Source organism: Neltuma alba, unplaced genomic scaffold, assembly GCF_004799145.2.
Source record: "Neltuma alba isolate B1F8T4 unplaced genomic scaffold, ASM479914v2 tig00012377_pilon, whole genome shotgun sequence".
NCBI classification, from domain to species: Eukaryota; Viridiplantae; Streptophyta; class Magnoliopsida; order Fabales; family Fabaceae; genus Neltuma; species Neltuma alba.
In genome coordinates this window covers 63,691-82,576 of record NW_021636875.1, presented here as the reverse complement: position 1 = coordinate 82,576, position 18,886 = coordinate 63,691, and the positions used below count along the sequence as shown (strand labels likewise).

General features: G+C 35.8%; 3 protein-coding genes across 3 annotated transcripts; 1 reads left to right on the top strand and 2 right to left on the bottom strand.

The window, feature by feature from the left end:
- Positions 1-1,422: 1,422 nt before the first annotated feature.
- On the bottom strand, positions 1,423-4,118 carry LOC114726416 (50S ribosomal protein L17, chloroplastic-like). Its single transcript, XM_028913003.1, has 2 exons — positions 3,755-4,118; positions 1,423-2,034 (listed from the first exon to the last, which is right to left on the bottom strand). Exons 1-2 carry the CDS (start codon positions 4,011-4,013, stop codon positions 1,625-1,627), a joined length of 669 nt encoding a protein of 222 aa, XP_028768836.1. The 5' UTR covers positions 4,014-4,118; the 3' UTR covers positions 1,423-1,624.
- A 1,222-nt stretch (positions 4,119-5,340) lies between these two features.
- LOC114726417 (bifunctional bis(5'-adenosyl)-triphosphatase/adenylylsulfatase FHIT) lies at positions 5,341-7,760 on the top strand. The gene is made up of 5 exons (XM_028913004.1): positions 5,341-5,459; positions 5,555-5,665; positions 6,366-6,512; positions 7,091-7,189; positions 7,291-7,760. The coding sequence occupies exons 1-5, from the start codon at positions 5,343-5,345 to the stop codon at positions 7,405-7,407; spliced, it is 591 nt and encodes a 196-aa protein (XP_028768837.1). The 5' UTR covers positions 5,341-5,342; the 3' UTR covers positions 7,408-7,760.
- Positions 7,761-8,595: 835 nt separating this feature from the next.
- Positions 8,596-14,183, bottom strand: LOC114726400 (vacuolar protein-sorting-associated protein 11 homolog). Its single transcript, XM_028912990.1, has 6 exons — positions 14,090-14,183; positions 13,752-13,973; positions 13,165-13,338; positions 12,706-13,029; positions 10,842-12,605; positions 8,596-9,489 (listed from the first exon to the last, which is right to left on the bottom strand). The coding sequence occupies exons 2-6, from the start codon at positions 13,971-13,973 to the stop codon at positions 9,100-9,102; spliced, it is 2,874 nt and encodes a 957-aa protein (XP_028768823.1). The 5' UTR covers positions 14,090-14,183; the 3' UTR covers positions 8,596-9,099.
- Positions 14,184-18,886: the final 4,703 nt, after the last annotated feature.

The window sequence follows — 18,886 nt, the reverse complement described above, 5'->3', positions numbered from 1 at the left end:
AGAAGAGGATTTTACTGGAAGTCAAACAAATTGAACACCCCAAAATTTATGAAATTATAAGCAAAGCAAAAAAATCTAAGAAGATCGAAGACAGATCTAAACTCATACCAAGATTTAGATAATATTAAAATCAATTGATGAAAAAAAAATATATCAATTCTAAGATGCAAAATTCATGCAACTTCACATGCAGATAAAAGTGAGAAATTTACCAAATTCGCTTAAGATTGGAGACGAATCTAGCTATATTTTGAGTGCTTGGATCTCTCGAAGATTTGTGATATCTTCACCGGCCGATATTTTGAGAAATCCCTAGTGCATTTTATCCTAGAGACCTAATAGCTGTTTATATAATTCAAGGATTAGCAAAAGTTGATTCTATATCGAAAAATACCAGATACGGAGTAAGCCTATTGCTGACAAGGTTCAATGTAAGTGAAACGTAAAATTTGACAACTGTTCAATGATCAAATCTCTCTTTTAAAAGTATTTTAAAAAATTACAAATTAAACCATATGAAAAATGTCGCCTTACGATTGGTACAATTTTATTGAGTCTGTTAGTGTCATTTTCGATGCGACAGAGTTTATGCATAAGCAAAATACCTTTCAATGAAATTACCTTTTCAGTTTATCCAACTTAAAATGGTCAACAATAGTTTAATAATGCAAATTATTTCATTTGTAGATGATTGATTTAAGGGAGAATTACAATGAGATTCCAAGCAAGGAAAACAATTGAAAAACAAATTTAAGAGGTTATCATTCTCACCATAGGACTTGTCATTATAAACTGTTGAAATTGTTAATGGAACCTTTTGATAATTATTTCTTTGTGGGACTTGATTGTAATTTCCCTTTGATTTAAGGGATACATCAAACATGGAAAATGGCTTCTTTCTGATTGAAATAGGATTTGTTGTGAAAACATGCGAAATTAGAGGTAGCTAGTTTATACATTCCCCATGTAGAACCATATTCATGAAATTTTTGCAACACTTACAAATCAATATTGCCATAGGAGATGTACAAAGTGAAATGCTTAATTTTTGAACAACGAAAAAATTTAGATGAATCAAACCTAAGATTTTTAAGAATCAATACAAGCTTCATGTTTTCTTTAAACAAAATATCTTAATTGACTTACAGATTATCTATTAGTGAAGGTTAAACAGTTTAAACCTTTTGAACTTTATGGGGCATTTTTAAGTCACCATCCCTTGGTCTTGCCTGAAACTTCACCTATAAGCTGATTAGCTGAATGCCATGGCCCGTCATTTCATATTAGATGTTTATTTGCTTTGCTTAAGAATGCGCCAACTAAATCGCAGCTGCTCATGTTATTGATTGTCAATGTAGTATTTTGATGCATCCTCCCCCAAAGTGTGAGAAATTGAGTTAGATATATAGAGCGTATTTTGTGTTACATTAGCCTTTATTTCCCCAACCAAAAAATAATCTTCTGTCCACTCCTTTGAATGAAGATTTCAATATGCAAAGAATCAGTAGTAAGACAGATCGATTGTTCTGGCACAGATACAAGAAAAATACAAACTTAGGCAGCAAGATACAAAATATTTAAACATTACAAAAATTTTCTGAAGAATCCATTGTCAAAGCAGAGGCTACACAAGTTCAATGTAAGCCATAGGCGCATTATCACCTCGCCTTGGTAGGGTTCTGATGATTCTTGTGTAGCCTCCATTTCTTTCGCCATATCGGTCCTGAACCTCTGCAAACAGAGCATGAACAATCTGTTTCTCATAGATAAAGCCAAGGGCTTGTCTCCTCTTATGAAGAGAACCGTCCTTTGCTAATGTGATCATCTTATCAACATACTTCCTAATTGCGCTGGCTCTTGCTCTGGTGGTCTTGATGCGGCCATATTTAAGCAGCTGAGTTGTGAGACCCCGAATTAGTGCCCGGCGCTGATCAGGAGGTCGGTTGAGCTTTGGCACTCGTCTTCCATGTCTCATAGCATAAACTCGACCACCATTGTCAATGATTGTAAAGCAATCACTAAAGCTGGTAAATTCTGCACAAAATCATGGAAGCCGATGTGAAACCTTGAAAATATACCACGTTCACTAGAATTTCTACAACAACTCTTCAATGTAAGATATCAATTTTTTTTTTTTGGGGGGGGGGGGGGAGATTGACGAAGTGATTCATCAATCAGATTATCTTACCTAGCAATACTGACAGTAAAGATCTTTAATTTCTAATTCATTACTCATGGTTCTGTACATTCATATAATCAAAGCAGTTTATACATATAATCCATAAATTTTTTTTGTTTTTTGTGGAAAATCTTCAAGCGAAAAATTCCAAAGGAAATCAGCCAAAAGAATGGCAAACCATTTTCAAACATATAAACTTCCTACCGACTAGACAAGCAACTTCTATTGGTTGGCGTTCTTGAATTACAATTATTTTGGCCAGCAGTTCCTAATCGTATTCCCATTACTCTAGTATATGCGTCTAACTCACATTGGCACCCGGACGGTATAAAGACCTAAACATCATCTAATATGAGAAAGATGTTGCACTGCAATCTTACTGCTGATAGTATTAGTCTAACTACAGAAGTGCTATCATAAATTTCAGCGGACGCAGGAAATCAGGAAAAAAGTTGAAAACATAGAGTAGTCAACTTGCATTTCTGCTTTGAACAGTTGATTGCTAATCTACACGCAGTGAGTGCAATTAAGGCTTCAATCTCCATGCTAACACTAACATTTCGATTATTAAGTTCAAGTCTCGACTTTGGACTCCGGGTCAACTAACAAAGTAACGTGGTTGCATGAAAGCCTTCAATTGTCATGCATTAGATCCAAACCGCTACAATTTAAAGCACCCATATCATGGATTCTACGCATCCAATTGTCTACCACATCAACCACAAGGCAACCAACCAACAAAGCTTCTGATTGAAGCTTCAAGCTAGAAGTCCATGTGATAGATTTCTCCACCTGAAACTCTGATATTCAACTCACATACACACATAACAGCTATAGAACCTCTGCAATGAGACCTTCTTGAACACTTAAACAATCGAGCAAAGTAAGACAACTTGTCTAAATACAAGAGTGATACCATAGACTATCAATAAAAGCACTGGCCTCCACCATTCTCTTCCATTACCAAATGAGTAAGTATAGAGCCAAAAATTTTCAGCCCCTTCACATGTTGGTTCAACAATAACAAGAGCTCAAGGAATGGAGTAATCAAATAGCAGATATAAATCAGAAAGCATCAACCATAAACCCTTCCAATGAAAAACCACATCAATGGAAAGCAAACTGCCAACTAAACTCCAAATTATAACATTCAAGTTGGAACTTCTATCTGCAGGCTTAACTAATATGGCACAATAAACTGAAATCCTAAGAAGAAGACCAATGTATGCACACACCACCATTCTTTTAGGAGATAAGAAAGGGACGATATTTGCCACAAAAGCATACAAGTCAAGCCAAGGGGGTGAGCAACAACTTCACACATTTTAGTTTAAGAAAAGAAAAGATGTCCTCGAATTACAGCAAACTTCCGCAACAAAAGCACAGGACATAAAAACTACTAGTAGGCATCCATTAGACAAGTCAGTACAATTATATTATCGTTATTTGTATAAAACTAGAAAAAAATAGAAGAAAATCAGGAACAAACCAAGAGGAATGGACCAGAATCATAGCGATGCACTTGAAACTGGCAATAAATAGCAAACAAAGCTAAGATAAATTGAATTCTCTTACCTGAGGACGCACCGGAAAAAAACAAAGGGTTTTTAGGAGAAAGACCATTGAAAGATCTGAGGGACAGCGTGGATTTGGCCGGAGAAATTCGCAGCTTCTGTGAGCCAGAAGACGATGAGGGAAACGTTACAGCGGGAGGGAAGCACCGCGAGGCGGAGGAAGAAGAAGCAGCAACGGACGGTAAAGTCGATCGGAGAGAGGCCATACTCCATCTGTTGTCGCTACTGGTAGCCATAACGGCGTTGCAGAAGGACGCCATTGTTGAAGAGCAGAGCAGCTCGACCGTGAAGGGCCTGTATATTATCCGACTGGATAAAGTAGACCGAGGGAGACTGGAGATCGACTCTCCGCTCCCGGATTTTTATTTTTTGGCCCTCTAGGTACTCCGCAGTTGGACTTTGTTTCTAAAGCAGAGTCAGGCTCGTTTCTTGATCCCCGTACTTTGAAGCAATTTGGGCTTACGATGTTGGGCTGGGCCTAATGTTGAATAGTCTTACAGTTTGTGTGAAAAAAAAAATCCTGAGAGTTTGACTCAAGTTTTATTTAGAACTTCAGTCCTCCCAGGTAAATTTTTTTTTTTGGGAGTGCGGGAAAGAAGTAAATCATGTAGTTATATTTCTATTGAAAACACTTATTTTAAGCACAATCGATCAAAGTATTAAATATAAGTATCTCTCTACTCTTATAGTCAAATTTAAATTTTAATCTGTCACGTGAAAATTAACTTATTTTGCCAACTCAATTCCATTGATACATCAGAATATCATCTTGATAAATATATGTGCAAATAAATTGGGCTGCATAAAGCCTCAAAAATTCAATGACAAATACAAATGCTGAACTATATTTGTATATTGTAGTACCTTCCATCCTTAAGATAAGAGTTAATTAATATCACTATTTTTTTTTATTTATCTCTTTTGTCAGTAAATAATATCCACAATGATGGCAATAATTGCTAGTCTATTTTTCAAGAAAAAAGTGTGGTGCATTATTCTCCTTAATCCAAATTAAAATAAATAAAATGTGTTATTCTTTCGGTCTTTAATGTGAGACCTAATTAACTAATTTGAGTAGATTAAAAATATTAGTTACATTAGTTGATATGATATATTTTTTAAAAAACACTCTAAACATTTTTCTTAATTCCCTCCCTTCCTTTAAAAGCATTATTTTTATTGAAAAAATATTAATAAAGTTAATTTTAAAAAGTTAATAAATATGTAAATTAAATGTTAAATATAATACTCCTCCGGTCCTTAATATATGAACCAATCGTTAATTTGATTTTGGTTTTAAATATAAGACCCATTTCTCATATTTATTAATTTTCTTTAAATTATCTCTGTGAATATTTCCTCGACCATAATTAAGTAAAAAAGAAAAATAGATATTAACAAAGATGATTATAGTGTTTTAGAAAAAACGTATCATATTTTTTATAATTAATTAACTTACTTAACTCTTTAATCTAATCAAATTAGTTAAATGAGTTTTATATTAAGCATCTCGTTCTACGTTAAGCTGCCGAGGCTCTAAAATAAAGGAAGGGGGGAAGGGGGAAAGTGGGAAAGTGGGAAAGTGGGAAATGGTAAAGCAGCTGTTGCTGCGCCTGGTGCCCTCTCTTGCTCCCAGTCCTCGCTCGCTTCTTCGACATTCTTCAATATCGGTAAAAGCGCGACCGATCTCCTCGTCCACCGTCAAGGTAAATACACAAGTCGATTCATTATTTCAACTGTAAAATTGCTCTCTCCAGTGGTTTCATGTAGAATTTCGGTTAATTCTTCACGCATTTCGCAGATGGCTGCGGAATACTACACTTTTGGGCCTTACAAGATACACCAGAGTGAAGTGTTCTATTCCACCCATCTTTCTTATGCTATGGTCAACCTGCGTCCTCTTCTCCCTGGTATGTTCGCAGTCCTTTCTATCTGTTTCTCTTCTTTCGTTTCGAAGTGCGGTGAAACCAGCAAAAGGGGGCTCATAAGTTGTCTTCTTTGCAAAATTGTTTACGAAATTTTTGCGTTTTCATAACTGGAAAGAGACTCTTTGTTGATTAATTCTGCTCGTCATTTTTCAGGTCATATCCTTTTTGAGTATCAACAATACTGTGCTGGTTTGGGATGATTATTGCATTATTGTAGTCGCATAACGTGCCACTGTTCATTCGAAAAGTAAAAGAAGCCCAAACTTGTCTGTTTTGCTTTTTGCAACGCATAAACAATTATATAAAGACTCGTTAATGCACACACTTGCAAATAAAGACTCGCTGGTACGGAACACAGTGAGTTCATGGCTATTAGTCATTGGCTGCTAGGGTCAACCCTTGAGTATTCATCCACCTTACGATAACGTTGATAGTTCGTAGATGAGCCATGCAGTTAGCTGAGTAGACATTCCATTTGGCGAAAGCATGTTTGGTTGGACAATTGGCTTGTTTTATTTGGGAATATCTAGATAATTTAACATTTATCCATACGCCTGCCAGCATCTGTTTGAAGATGCTGGTGAAATGGCTATTTTTGGCATATTTTAAAAATCTCAAGCATTAAGAGTAAAATTTGTAAAAATCAATTGCATTTAGTGAACTTGATTGACTTAACAGTGTTCACATGTGCTCATCTGTCCAAAGCGGGAAGCGAAGCGATTTGTCGATCTCACTGCTGATGAGACTTCTGATTTGTGGCTTACGGCACAGAAAGTTGGTGGGCAGCTTGAGAATTACCACAAGGCATCATCACTTACATTCGCAATCCAAGTAAGATAGTTGGAGGGTGCTTATAGTTTGAGTCTGCTTTGTTCTTTGAAATATTAGTTGTCGTCTGGTTCTTGGCTGTACAGTCTTTGTTGCCACTAAGCGTTTCCTGTAAGCCTATAATTCACAATTAATTGCACTATATTTTTGACTGATTTAATTATCTTTTCAGTTAATTTCATTTTCTACAAATATCTTGATGATAGGTACAAGTGCTTGAACAAACATTTTCCTTTTTCAGTTCTTGTTTGGTTCTTAAAGAAGCTATAATTAAGATTCTTATGTTTGTTTGCAGTGCAGCTTGTCTATTATTTTGTCACTAAACTTCTTGGCTGAAATTTGAAAGTAGCTGCTGTCTGTACCATTTTGATGTTATGCATATTTTTGGTTGACCTGTGAACTAAGACTTGGACAAACACACTGACTCCATTATGTACAAGAGGGGAGTTCAGCTTTGTAGCTTTTGGCTTGTATGCAATATTCAAAGTTTCCCTATTTGCAGATTACTGTGTTGCTTGCCTGGCTGCGTGTTTTGCTTACTGAATGCCACGAAACTTATGAAATTGTCTTTCTGTGGTTAGGATGGCCCTCAAGCTGGGCAGACTGTTCCTCATGTTCATATTCATGTTGTCCCGAGAATAAGTGGTGATTTCGAGAAGAATGATGAGATCTATGATGCGGTAGGATAGTGATTTTCATTTCGGTGAAGTTAATGCTGTTGATATCGACGCTGTGATTGATTTAATATTCACTGTTTGTCGGCTGTTTGTCACCGGCGCAGATGGATCAGAAGGAGAGGGAGTTGAAGCAAAAGCTTGACTTGGATAAGGAGAGGAAAGATAGAAGCGTCGAAGAGATGGCTCGAGAGGCAGATGAATACAGAAAACTTTTCTTGTGATAGTTACGTCATATTTGGACAATTTCACATTGTAGCCACTGAAGAACTCGACTCGTCGCTTTGGAAGCTGCACTGGATCCTCATTAAAACTTAGCGACTTCAAGTCCTCTAGGATCATTTCATAATTAACGGTTACTCTCAAGCTCAAGAGGACTCGAGTTTCGAATTGCCCCTATTTTTATAGCCTGGGATTGCTTGCATTATTGAAGAGTTATAGATAAACATCTTGTTCCTCATTTCTATCTGTATTCCTCGAGTTTGTTTTTCTATTGCATTTTGGTGTTATGCATTTATACTCTCTGGGCTTGCGAGGACACTTAATAGTGAATAACGTCTCCTTGAGATTTGTTGTTGTTGTTGTTGTGCTGTGTTGTGTTGTGTTGGGGGTGGGTGGGGCATTAACAGGAAGAGACCATTGTTCAGGGAAGCCAAAAATGGGCTCTTATGGGAAAGCGGAACAGGTTTATTGCTAGATATTACCTACATACTCCTCTGATTCTTAATATAGGATTTAATTTTTGAGTTAGTTTTAGTCATAAATATAAAACCCATTTCTTATATTTATCAATTTTCTCTAAATTATCCCTATGAATACTCTTTCAACCATAATCAAGTAGAAGAGGGAGATGAGGTATTTAAGAAAGATGATTATGGTGTTTTAAGAAAAATGTCACTTTTCTTATAATTAACTAACTTATCTAACTTCTTTATTAGTTAAATGAGTCTTATATTAAGGACCGGATGAGTACTTAATAATATATTTAATATAAAATTAGTTTGACATTTAATTTGATTTTAAGTATGAAATATTAATTTACTTTGTCATTCATATTTATCTATTTTTTTCCAAAGTAATCTTTATAATAACTGTACAGGTTAAATATTTTATCAAATGATAATTTTAATTAATACACATTTTTTAATCTATCAAATTATTTAATTAGATTTTATATTAAGAACAAAAAGTAGTATATAATAAACATTAACATAAAAAATACATATGTGGGTATACCTCAATTGGGATGGCACAGTTCGATCCTTGCTCGCCGCACTTTCTCTTTTCATTTTGAATTATGTTCAAATATATTTTCTTCTACCTCCTTAATTTCAACTGTTTAAATTAAATTTAAACATCATGGCAATAGTTTAACATAGAAATAATACTGCACGCGAGATGAGATATCAAACTAAATAAAACAAAGAGCTAATGAACCACATATAACAAGCAAATAAAATTTTTGGATTTTTATCACTTTTACATGGCTCTGGCATAGTTAAAAGCACTAAAACATCTCATCAGCAATATCCCAGAAAAAATTAAACTCCCATGATAACAGGAAAATTCTACCTTGAATTCACACCAAAACTCTAGACATTTTCCCTCAAGAGTATTCTCAAATATTTTGCCGAGCGGTGATCGAGAGAATTATTCTGTTAAAAGATCCGTGCAATAAAACTCTTCAGCACAACAGCCGGACCATTCAGGAATGTTCCCTGGTAAATGCGCTACACATCATCTTAAAAGCCAGCACATCTGGGTAAATACACAAACGCTGTTCCAGCAGAAATAAAGGTCGGTGAAGAAGCGCTGATGGAAAAGTACATCTCCACGTGATAAATTTCATCAAGCATCAAGAATCCAGGCTTGCCCTTCATGAATAACCCTTAAAGTAAGCGGCAAAAAACTGCACCTCAGAAACCACTGCTGGAAGATGTGCTTCCAGTTCTGACACCAGAGGTTGTTCCATTACTTGTTTTGCTAATAATCCCCTTCCCAAAATATTCAGCAATTACAGAGAACCCATCTTTAGAGTTCCTCACTTGCTGGAAGAATCTATCTTGATCCTTAGAATTTTGCTCCAAATTCTTTTTCATTTCCAAGACAGACCTGTATTCAGGAGCACACTCAGGACATTCCTTTTCATTATCGCCAAGGCAGCGCAGATGGAATGAATGCATGCACATGAAATGAACGGCTGGGAGGTCTAGAGTGAAAGTGCATGCAGTGCACTTGCTTAATTGAAATATTCTGGCATTTGTCCTAAGATCCTGAATCTCTTTTCTCATTGCGAGTGTATCTTCCTGCACCAGAAAAAAAAAAAAAATCATCAAAGTTCTTTCCCTCCTGAAATAAAAATAATAATTAAATATAATTAGACAAAAATACACTTTTAGTCATTTAGTCAGAAGTCTTTCTTTTTCGATTGAATGCAATAATTTATTAAAATATTACAATGTTTACCTAATTGAGAGGAGCAAGATTTTTTCCCCTGGCAAGTGGCAGTGCTTCAGGGTTGTACAAGCATTGGGCGAGAGAGGGAATAAAGAAATCAAGACAGATGGGGGGAAAAGGAAGAAGGAGAAGAAAATGTGGCTTAAGCTGTTCATTGTTGGTGGTAGTAATCTGAACGAATTAGGAGAAGTTTAAGTTTTAGTTTTCAGGTGAGTAGCATGATTTCAGAATTATAAGCATTCTTGTAGATTTTGCCTTTTTATGTCTCTAATGTTGCAGTCCATTAATGGTTCATCACTTGCTCATAACCGCAACCTCATTGTGCATCTTCTCCACTTTCATCATTAAGTGTTTTGCATTTGTAATGATTCTCCAAAAAGGTTGTTTCACCAACAGCAAAAGGATTTGATTACTTTTATTATGAGCTTTGCTATGCAGAATAAAACAGGTAATACAAGAGAAATAGAGTGAAGAAAAGAAGCATGAGAAATTTCCTGCCTAGATTTTTTTTTTGGACCAACTCCTCCCTAGACACTTCATATATGAAGTGCGGTGCTTAAAGCAATGTGAGATGAATCTTTCAGATAATTTAACTGGAATATTTTGATAAATCAAAGGATTTAGTTAGAACAAGGAAAAAAATAAAGGAAGTAAGAGACTAAATTACACCTACCCCACAGCATTAGAGAGTAAATGTATATGCCATCAAATTATTTAGGAATTTGAGAAAGAAATTCAAACTTCACATAATCATCTAGAACATATTTCTTAACAAATTAGATCAAAGGAAACAATATCACCACATGTACAGACTGTCATTTAATCTAATCAACTTTGTCATCAACATGAGAAACACTAGTCCTTGCATCTTCAGCAAGACGTAAGAGAGTCCTAGGAAAATAATTTCTTCCACTGAATGAATTACCATGCTACTCAATTCAGTGAGCTTCATATAGTGGACTGAGAACTCATAAAATTATTGGTACATTCAAGTCAACTGAACATAACTGAGGGCAGTTGTTTGCTTAGTAACGAAGAGCCTAAATCACCTCTATACAATATGTTAAGCATTCAGGATTTCAAGAGTTCATATTTCTTGTTTTCAGACTGCATTTGCACTTAACTTTCCAAATTATTGTTAATGGTAATGTTGACGTGATAGGGTTTACAACAAAAAATTATGAGATAAGGGAGGACCAACCTGATAATTTTCAATGGCTTGTCTGTCCTCCTCAATCATCTTAGATTCCTGTTCAAGCTTTCGAGCAATGTAATCCTTGATTACAGAAAGTGTAAGGCATGGATTTGTCGAAAGAGTTTGAAGGACAACTATGGGGGGCAAAATATCATCCCTCTCTATATAAGCCAAAACTTCTTTCACTTCTTTGGAGCAATCTTCTCCAAGCTCACCAAAATATTTAAGTAAATCTGCCCAAAGGGAAGGATCCCCTCCTTTATCTAAATCCCCAAGCCGTTTGCAGCAAGCAATTAGCCCCTCGTGATCATGTGTCTGCATGTAGCAAGCAATCACTTCTTTATAAAGTTTCATCTTTTCATATAAATATAACAGTCCTTCTTTGAAAGCATTCATTTCACACAAGATAATTGCTAAATCAACATCATAAAGTGGATGTTCCATCTCTGGTGACCATGCACTCTTAAGCAAGTTTAGACCTTTCTCACGCCTTTTTAACAGATCTGTTTTCTCTTCTGAACTTTTGTGATCAGCACTTGTTCCATTTGACTGAGCTTTTAACATTGAAGATTTCACTGACGCTACCTTGAGGTTAAGATCTCCATCATCAGTAACTTGAGATATTGAAGGAAAGTTCAATTCCTTGGATATATACAATTCCAATAGTGTGTTGTGGATTTCCAATTGAGCGGGTGAGTCCTTTACTTTGTTGGTATACTTTTCAAGAAAATCCATCAGGGATTGGGGATGATGAATGAAGATGCTAAGAAAGTCAACAGGAGATGGCAACATAGATACATATGCACTACTTGAAGCTCCTTTTTTGTCTCCATCCTCTGTGCAAAGCCTTATGAGGATCTCGATTGTCTCTGCTGGCCTGTGCTCTGTTAAAATCTTACCATACTCCTTAATCGTGACTCCTGCTTGACTTGGTTCAAGACTTGAAATATATCTCAAGGCCTCATCATACCGACCAAGGTCTTCAAGCAAGATCTTCAAGTACCACTCATGTCTCCCTGCCTTCTTTGCAACATACATTGCATGTTCATGGTAATTAGCAGCACGACAAACCCTGATTGCAGTTTCCACATCAAACTTGTGTTCTCCGACGCTGTCATCACTTTTAATAAATAAATTAAGCTTTTCAACATCTTTCAATTTGGTATAGCAATTCAATAGCAGAGTGGTATGGTCTTTAGAAGCAAGACCCTTCTCATGTAACTTTTCCAAGTAATTTGTAAGGTTATATATTCTTTGAGCATCCAAAAACTTCTGTATCACATACGAAGGCTCAAGATGACCAATGGTATGTATGTACTGGGCCATTGCCTCATCGTAGTCTTGCTTGCTGTATAGATGATCCCCATACTTTCTTAGTACTTCAGCAGTGGCTGCAGCATCAGCTTGTTGAGTCTGAACAAGATTAATTGCTACAGTATATAAATTTTTCTTAAAAAGCATGTCCAATTTGCTTTCCATATCCTTCTCCCCAATACACAAAGCTGATTTGTCAGTCATTATGAGTATTATGTTACCCCATTCATAGAGCAAATGAGAAACTTCTTTAACCAATACACTGTGAGCTATCAAGCGATTTTTTAAGTCATAGATGTTGAAAGTATGCCTTCCGTTTCTTTGATCTTCAATAACACATAAAAGGTATCCACGAAACCATCCCAGAAATTTCTTCTCCCCCTCAAAAGCCCAACAAGGACCACGCCCATCAACTTCATAAAAATATACAGCCTCAGGTCGACCAATTATTAATTCCTGTTTGTGTTACCATATTAAAAACATTTAGCTTTTACAGAAAATGTATATAGCTAGCAATAAATTTCATTAATAATCAATGAGCAATGAGAATGCATACAGAGCGATCACTCATTGCCACACTGTTGACATTGCATCCAATCTGATCTAGGGTTTGCCTTCTCGGTGGTTGATCATGCAAAGTAAACAAACTCACTGAACTTGGAGTTACAGCAAACAATTGAAGGGAATCACCATCCACCCTAAACCCAAGGCCAGTTACAGACGAAAGGGTTTTCTCTGAATGGTATTCCACCTGAAGCTTGAACCGGGTAATACGTTCCCTTGCAATGTCTCCTTTGATGCAGTAAATAAAACCATTGTCTAAGCCAATAGCTATGAGCAGTATAGGTGGTACTTCTTCAAAGACTATGAAAGATGTGATCTGCGGTATATCAAAATCCCCACAATATCAAAATGAGAGCTTGGAAGAATGAAATCAAGTTACAAACAGAGTTTTAGCATAAACATATCCAGATAAAATGTAAGCGTAACAAGCATGCACAACAGTTTCATTTACCTTCGCTCCGGGAAACTGATTAGTGAATATTCGCAATATCCCAACACATTCGGGATTCATCGTGCTTGAACCCTCAGGTTGCATCTTATCAAGGTCAAAAACCTTCAAGCACAAAGTTGACGGTTGGGGGGCTAATTGATCATCTTCTCCAATAGTGACCAAGAAGTTCCGTTGCTGGTTCATCAACGAATGAAGTAATTGGTAATGTTCGAAAGTCGTGCAAATATTTGGAAGTCAAAATCCACAGGTAAACGAAAAGAATTGGTTATAACAACTAGCAATAAATACCTGAATAATTCTTTCCCCAACATTCACACTAATTGAAAGGCTAAAAGGGATTTTGGTAATTCAACTAATGAAGCAAAAGCTAACGATTACAAAAGAGGACGTAGAGCTTCAACAAATTTACGGGCTTTTCAGATTTTTCAAACACAATTCTTTCTTCCTTTACTGAATATGTTTACGTACCAGCAGCAATCAAAATAAAAACCGCATAAAACCAAGTAGCTATTCATCACTTCTCCATAAACCCGAACTAAAAGCATTTCACTTGCATTATGAGAAATAGAGAAAATTAGAGATTGAACCTTGAGCTGCTGAAGAAAGAGAACGGAGGAGGAATGAGCAGAAAACCCATAATTGAACTTAAGGCCGCGATCAAGCAAGCAGACGACGCCGTCATCACATCCAATCACCACCTTCCCTCTCCCGCTTGAGCAGCATTCGATCTTCCCTGTCACCTCCTCAGGAATCGCACATTTTCCTGCGTGTTTTTCCTCAAAAAACTCGAACTTCCTCCACTGGTACATCTGATTTCAAAACCAGAAATATTCCAAGAGAGATCAGACATGCGTTTCAAAAAACTGAGGTTTTCACAATTTTGATGCCAAGAAAAGTATAGTTCTGAAGCGATGAAGGGATTTACTAGTTTGATTCTATTCAATAGGCGTTCGAGGAAGGAGAGACAGAACTCTGAAGTTGTCCCCGCCGGCAACCTGTAAATGCGACTTGGTTCGGGGCAGATTTGAGAATTGCTAGAAGTCTGCGATTATCTATCATGGTTTCGTAATTTGGTTAACGGGTCTTCTAGTATATTTCCTGGTAAAATAAAATTATGAAAGGAAAAAAAATCAATTATTAATAATTTGTAATATTGCTATTAAATTAAATATTTTAAAATTATGCATATAAAATATTTTAAAATTATAAAAACATTATTGTATCTGGATTTTAAATTGTTACTCACGGTTTGTCTTTTTCATTTGCCATGCATATGAGATAACTCAAGATAAATTTACCCTTTTTTTTTGCCTGAATTTTACTATTTATAACTTATGAATAATATGACTTTATATAAATTTATAGTTTGACAACTTCAATATTTGAGCAGTTAAACATAAGTGACGAACAGATAATTTTTAACATCAATAATAATAGACTTATATTATCTTTATATGAAGAATCTTAATTTAATGTTTTATAAGCCATAAATTTGTACATATTATGTTTTCTATCAAGTTAATGGAGTGACTTGTTTCCGGACCTTCAAATAATGTATTAGAAAACGTATTTAGTTTAGTTTGCAGTTATTTATTTATTTATTTATTTATTTTTGGTTAAGAAGATGAGTTCAAAGGCTATATTTCTAATATAGAAAAGTATATTAGTTAGACCTTTTAGTTTAGGATCCCTTTGAAATTGTAATTTCAATCATCATTTATAAAATATGAGTGTATATGAAAATTTTTTTTCTTAACTTACATGTTTATGAACATTTAAAGAGTGTTTATGTGAGAACAAAATCATATTTTAAAAATAATCTTATAATAATATGAAAAAAGTTTTCTCTCAAAATGAAAGTACTTCTAAAAAAATATTTCTCGAGTCACTCTTTGTAATCTTAATTTCATAACAGCTAGGCTATATAATGGGAGGGGACTCAGGACTCATTTGATAGGAAAAATTGGTTAGAATGGAAAGGAATGAAATAGAATGGAATGAAAAATTTATAAATGATGGCATGTCGGGTAAGCACAAGAATATAAAATAGTTTGATGAAAAATTTTATGTTTGGTTGGATAAAAATGAGTTAGAAAATTCTGCAATTTACCATATTACACTTAATAAGAGAACATAATATTATTAACTAACAAAAATGCTTTTTTAACTTATAGAATAACAATAATAATAAATTTGATAATTAAAAAACAATAAATGAATAAACAAAGTGAATTGAAATCTTATATTTAAGATCAAAATAAAAATCAAACAAATTCTTATATTAATAACTGAAAGTAGCGCGTGTGTGTAGTAGTCCCAGTCCTGCTAATCTTTACCGTAGCGCAAAGGTCCAATTCTATCTCCTTCTATTTTTATGCTAGAGGCATTTTGACGGGGAGTATGTATACTTTGGGCATCTTAGTTTTCAGTCCAAGTTTCTAATTATTGTAAAACGGATATGCCTCCCAAAATTTTCCTACAGATTGAATATAAATGGTGACGTACTGCTTCATTTTATTAATACTAAAATAGTAAAGATAGTTGCCAAAGAACTGGTTTTAATTAATAGGTATTTATGGTGCTGAGTTTTTTTTCCCCGGTTTGCTCTGTTTCTAGTTAAAAAAAAAAACAGAGATAAAAAGAGGTAAAAAAATTTGAATTTGTTGAGATGATATTCGAACTTGCTATGTAAAATGTGACTTTGTTCATGTGATGATAAAAATTCTTTACTATATAAAATACAAATTTATTTGAGCAAATTCAAATGGGGAGAATGACATTAAGGTCCCATAGAAGCCAAAATACAGCAAAAAGGTCCCCTGAAATGTCATAATTTTTCTGAAGTCCCAAAGGGACTTAGATGCAATTTTTAGAATCTACAAATTACTCTCTTGCCCTGCCCTAAGCCATCAGAAACGAAGACGCAGAATTTCATTTGGGTGAGAGTTCCCACGCAATATGCTTGAGAAAGAAGACATTGGGAAAGAGGGAAGGAGCCATTGATGATGAAATATCCTCTCTATTACCATTAGTGAACTCCAAAGAGCTTCTCCACAAATTTTCAGGTGTGAAACTTTCTTTCTTCTTCTCTCCTACCTTTCTTGACAGATTGTGCTTTTGTTTGGAAATGGGAAATCAAAAAATCGTTTTTGTGTTTTTGGGTTGCTTGTGGGTAGTTTTGGGAATGGGATTCACAAGTTAATCAATAGAAAAGTTGTGTTTTTGGTTGGTGTGTGTTGGTGATTTAAGTTGGGTGTGTAGGATGATCATGGGTGCTCTGTTTTTGGGTTGCTTGTGGGTGGTTTTGCTCTGTTCTGATGCTAGTTCAGTGGCAAAGGAAGAAAAAGATGAAGGTTACTGTGGGTGGAAACCCTTAGTACGAAATGGGATATTGTGTTGTCAATCAGGCCGCGATAGTTGTCAACGCGTGCCACGACAGTTGTCAATATAGCTCCTTGCCTTGTTAATGACAGTTGCGTGATTCTTGATGCAGGTTTAAATAACTGATGGCGGGTACATCTGAAAAACATCTATTTTGCTTTATTCACATATGGGAAAAGTTTACAAATAATGGAGAAGATAATATGAGATACGTGGGAGAACATATTGAAGTCATTGTGGAAGGAGCCCAAATCCCAGCTGAGAACATATTGAAGTCATTGTGAAAGATGCAAAGAGCTTGGACATACTGTCAAGATATGGAAGAACCCAAATCCCAGCTGAGAACATATTGAAATTAGCTATTTTTTTGTATATGGATGTGAAGGGAATATTTTGTAAATAGGTGTGAAGGGAATTTTTTGTAAATGGATACACACCAATAATTAGTTTCTTGTAATTATATGCAACCCCTATGTTTTTTTGGGATGGGTTGTGAAATAAGTATAGTTTCATGTATGTGAAAGTGTAAATGAAAGTTGACTATGAATTGGCATGTTAGATTCTGCTGTCATTTAAGTTGTCAATAGAACATTGTCACTTGTCAATTAATTTGCTGATGTAAGTTGTCAACAATATGAATTCAAGTTACATAACTGTTTTGGTAACATATGATATTTTCAATCACTCTGTCATATTACATTTTTCGTTATATTGTCATATATAATAATTATTAATGAAGTGTCAGTGGTGGCACGCTGACTTGTCAATAATGGCACACTGACTTGTCAATCGTGACACTATGACTGGCATGACTTGTCAATGGTGGCACTATGACTTGTCAATGGTGGCACACTGACTTGTCAATGGAGCACTCTGACTTGTTATCAGAAGTGGAGAGCTGAAAAGAGGTCATCCGCCGCGGCTTATGGGAGAAAACGCCACGGCGGCTAGAACAGAGAGGGAGGAGTGCATTTCTGTAAAAGGCGCCGCGGGGCATGACCGAATCCGCCACGGCGCCCAAGCTGTTAATCGGTGAATACTTGTTAATGGTGGTGCACTGACTTGTCATTGGTGGCACCGCGACTTGTCAATGGTGGCCTTGTGACTTGTCAATGGATCATTCTGACTTATTATTAGAAGTGGAGAGCTTAAAAGAGGTCATATGCCACGGTGCCTTTTACAGAAATGCACTCCTTCCTCTCTATTCGAGTCGCCGTGGCGTTTTCTCCCATAAGCCGCGGCGGATGACCTCTTTTCAGCTCTCCACTTCTGATAACAAGTCAGTGTGCCACTATTGACAAGTCATTATGCCACCATTGACAAGTCATAGTGCCACCATTGACAATTCAGCGTGTCACTATTAACAAGTCATAGTGTCACGATTGACAAGTCAGCTTGGGCGCCGTGGCGGATTCGGTCATGCCCCGCGGCGCCTTTTACAGAAATGCACTCCTCCCTCTCTGTTCTAGCCGCCGTGGCGTTTTCTCCCATAAGCCGCGGCGGATGACCTCTTTTCAGCTCTCCACTTCTGATAACAAGTCAGAGTGCTCCATTGACAAGTCAGTGTGCCACCATTGACAAGTCATAGTGCCACCATTGACAAGTCATAGTGCCACGATTGACAAGTCAGTGTGCCATTATTGACAAGTCAGCGTGCCACCACTGACACTTCATTAATAATTATTATATATGACAATATAACGAAAAATGTAATATGACAGAGTGATTGAAAATATCATATGTTACCAAAACAGGTTATGTAACTTGAATTCATATTGTTGACAACTTACATCAGCAAATTAATTGACAAGTGACAATGTTCTATTGACAACTTAAATGACAGCAGAATCTAACATGCCAATTCATAGTCAACTTTCATTTACACTTTCACATACATGAAACTATACTTATTTCACAACCCATCCCAAAAAAACATAAGGGTTGCATATAATTACAAGAAACTAACTATTGGTGTGTATCCATTTACAAAAAATTCCCTTCACACCTATTTACAAAATATTCCCTTCACATCCATATACAAAAAAATAGCTAATTTCAATATGTTCTCAGCTGGGATTTGGGTTCTTCCATATCTTGACAGTATGTCCAAGCTCTTTGCATCTTTCACAATGACTTCAATATGTTCTCAGCTGGGATTTGGGCTCCTTCCACAATGACTTCAATATGTTCTCCCACGTATCTCATATTATCTTCTCCATTATTTGTAAACTTTTCCCATATGTGAATAAAGCAAAATAGATGTTTTTCAGATGTACCCGCCATCAGTTATTTAAACCTGCATCAAGAATCACGCAACTGTCATTAACAAGGCAAGGAGCTA

Bases quoted from the DNA above. Each gene is read 5' to 3' on its own strand.
- LOC114726416 (XM_028913003.1), bottom strand. From the start codon at position 4,013: ATGGCGTCCTTCTGCAACGCCGTTATGGCTACCAGTAGCGACAACAGA. The intron at 2,035-3,754 runs GTAAGAGAATTC...GATTTTGTGCAG, and splicing joins TTTTTCCGGTGCGTCCTCAG to AATTTACCAGCTTTAGTGAT.
- LOC114726417 (XM_028913004.1), top strand. From the start codon at position 5,343: ATGGTAAAGCAGCTGTTGCTGCGCCTGGTGCCCTCTCTTGCTCCCAGT. The intron at 5,666-6,365 runs ATGTTCGCAGTC...TAACAGTGTTCA, and splicing joins TGCGTCCTCTTCTCCCTGGT to CATGTGCTCATCTGTCCAAA. The intron at 6,513-7,090 runs GTAAGATAGTTG...TTCTGTGGTTAG, and splicing joins CACTTACATTCGCAATCCAA to GATGGCCCTCAAGCTGGGCA.
- LOC114726400 (XM_028912990.1), bottom strand. From the start codon at position 13,973: ATGTACCAGTGGAGGAAGTTCGAGTTTTTTGAGGAAAAACACGCAGGA. The intron at 12,606-12,705 runs GTATGCATTCTC...TAACACAAACAG, and splicing joins TGGCAATGAGTGATCGCTCT to GAATTAATAATTGGTCGACC. The intron at 9,490-10,841 runs GTTGGTCCTCCC...TTTCTGGTGCAG, and splicing joins AAGCCATTGAAAATTATCAG to GAAGATACACTCGCAATGAG.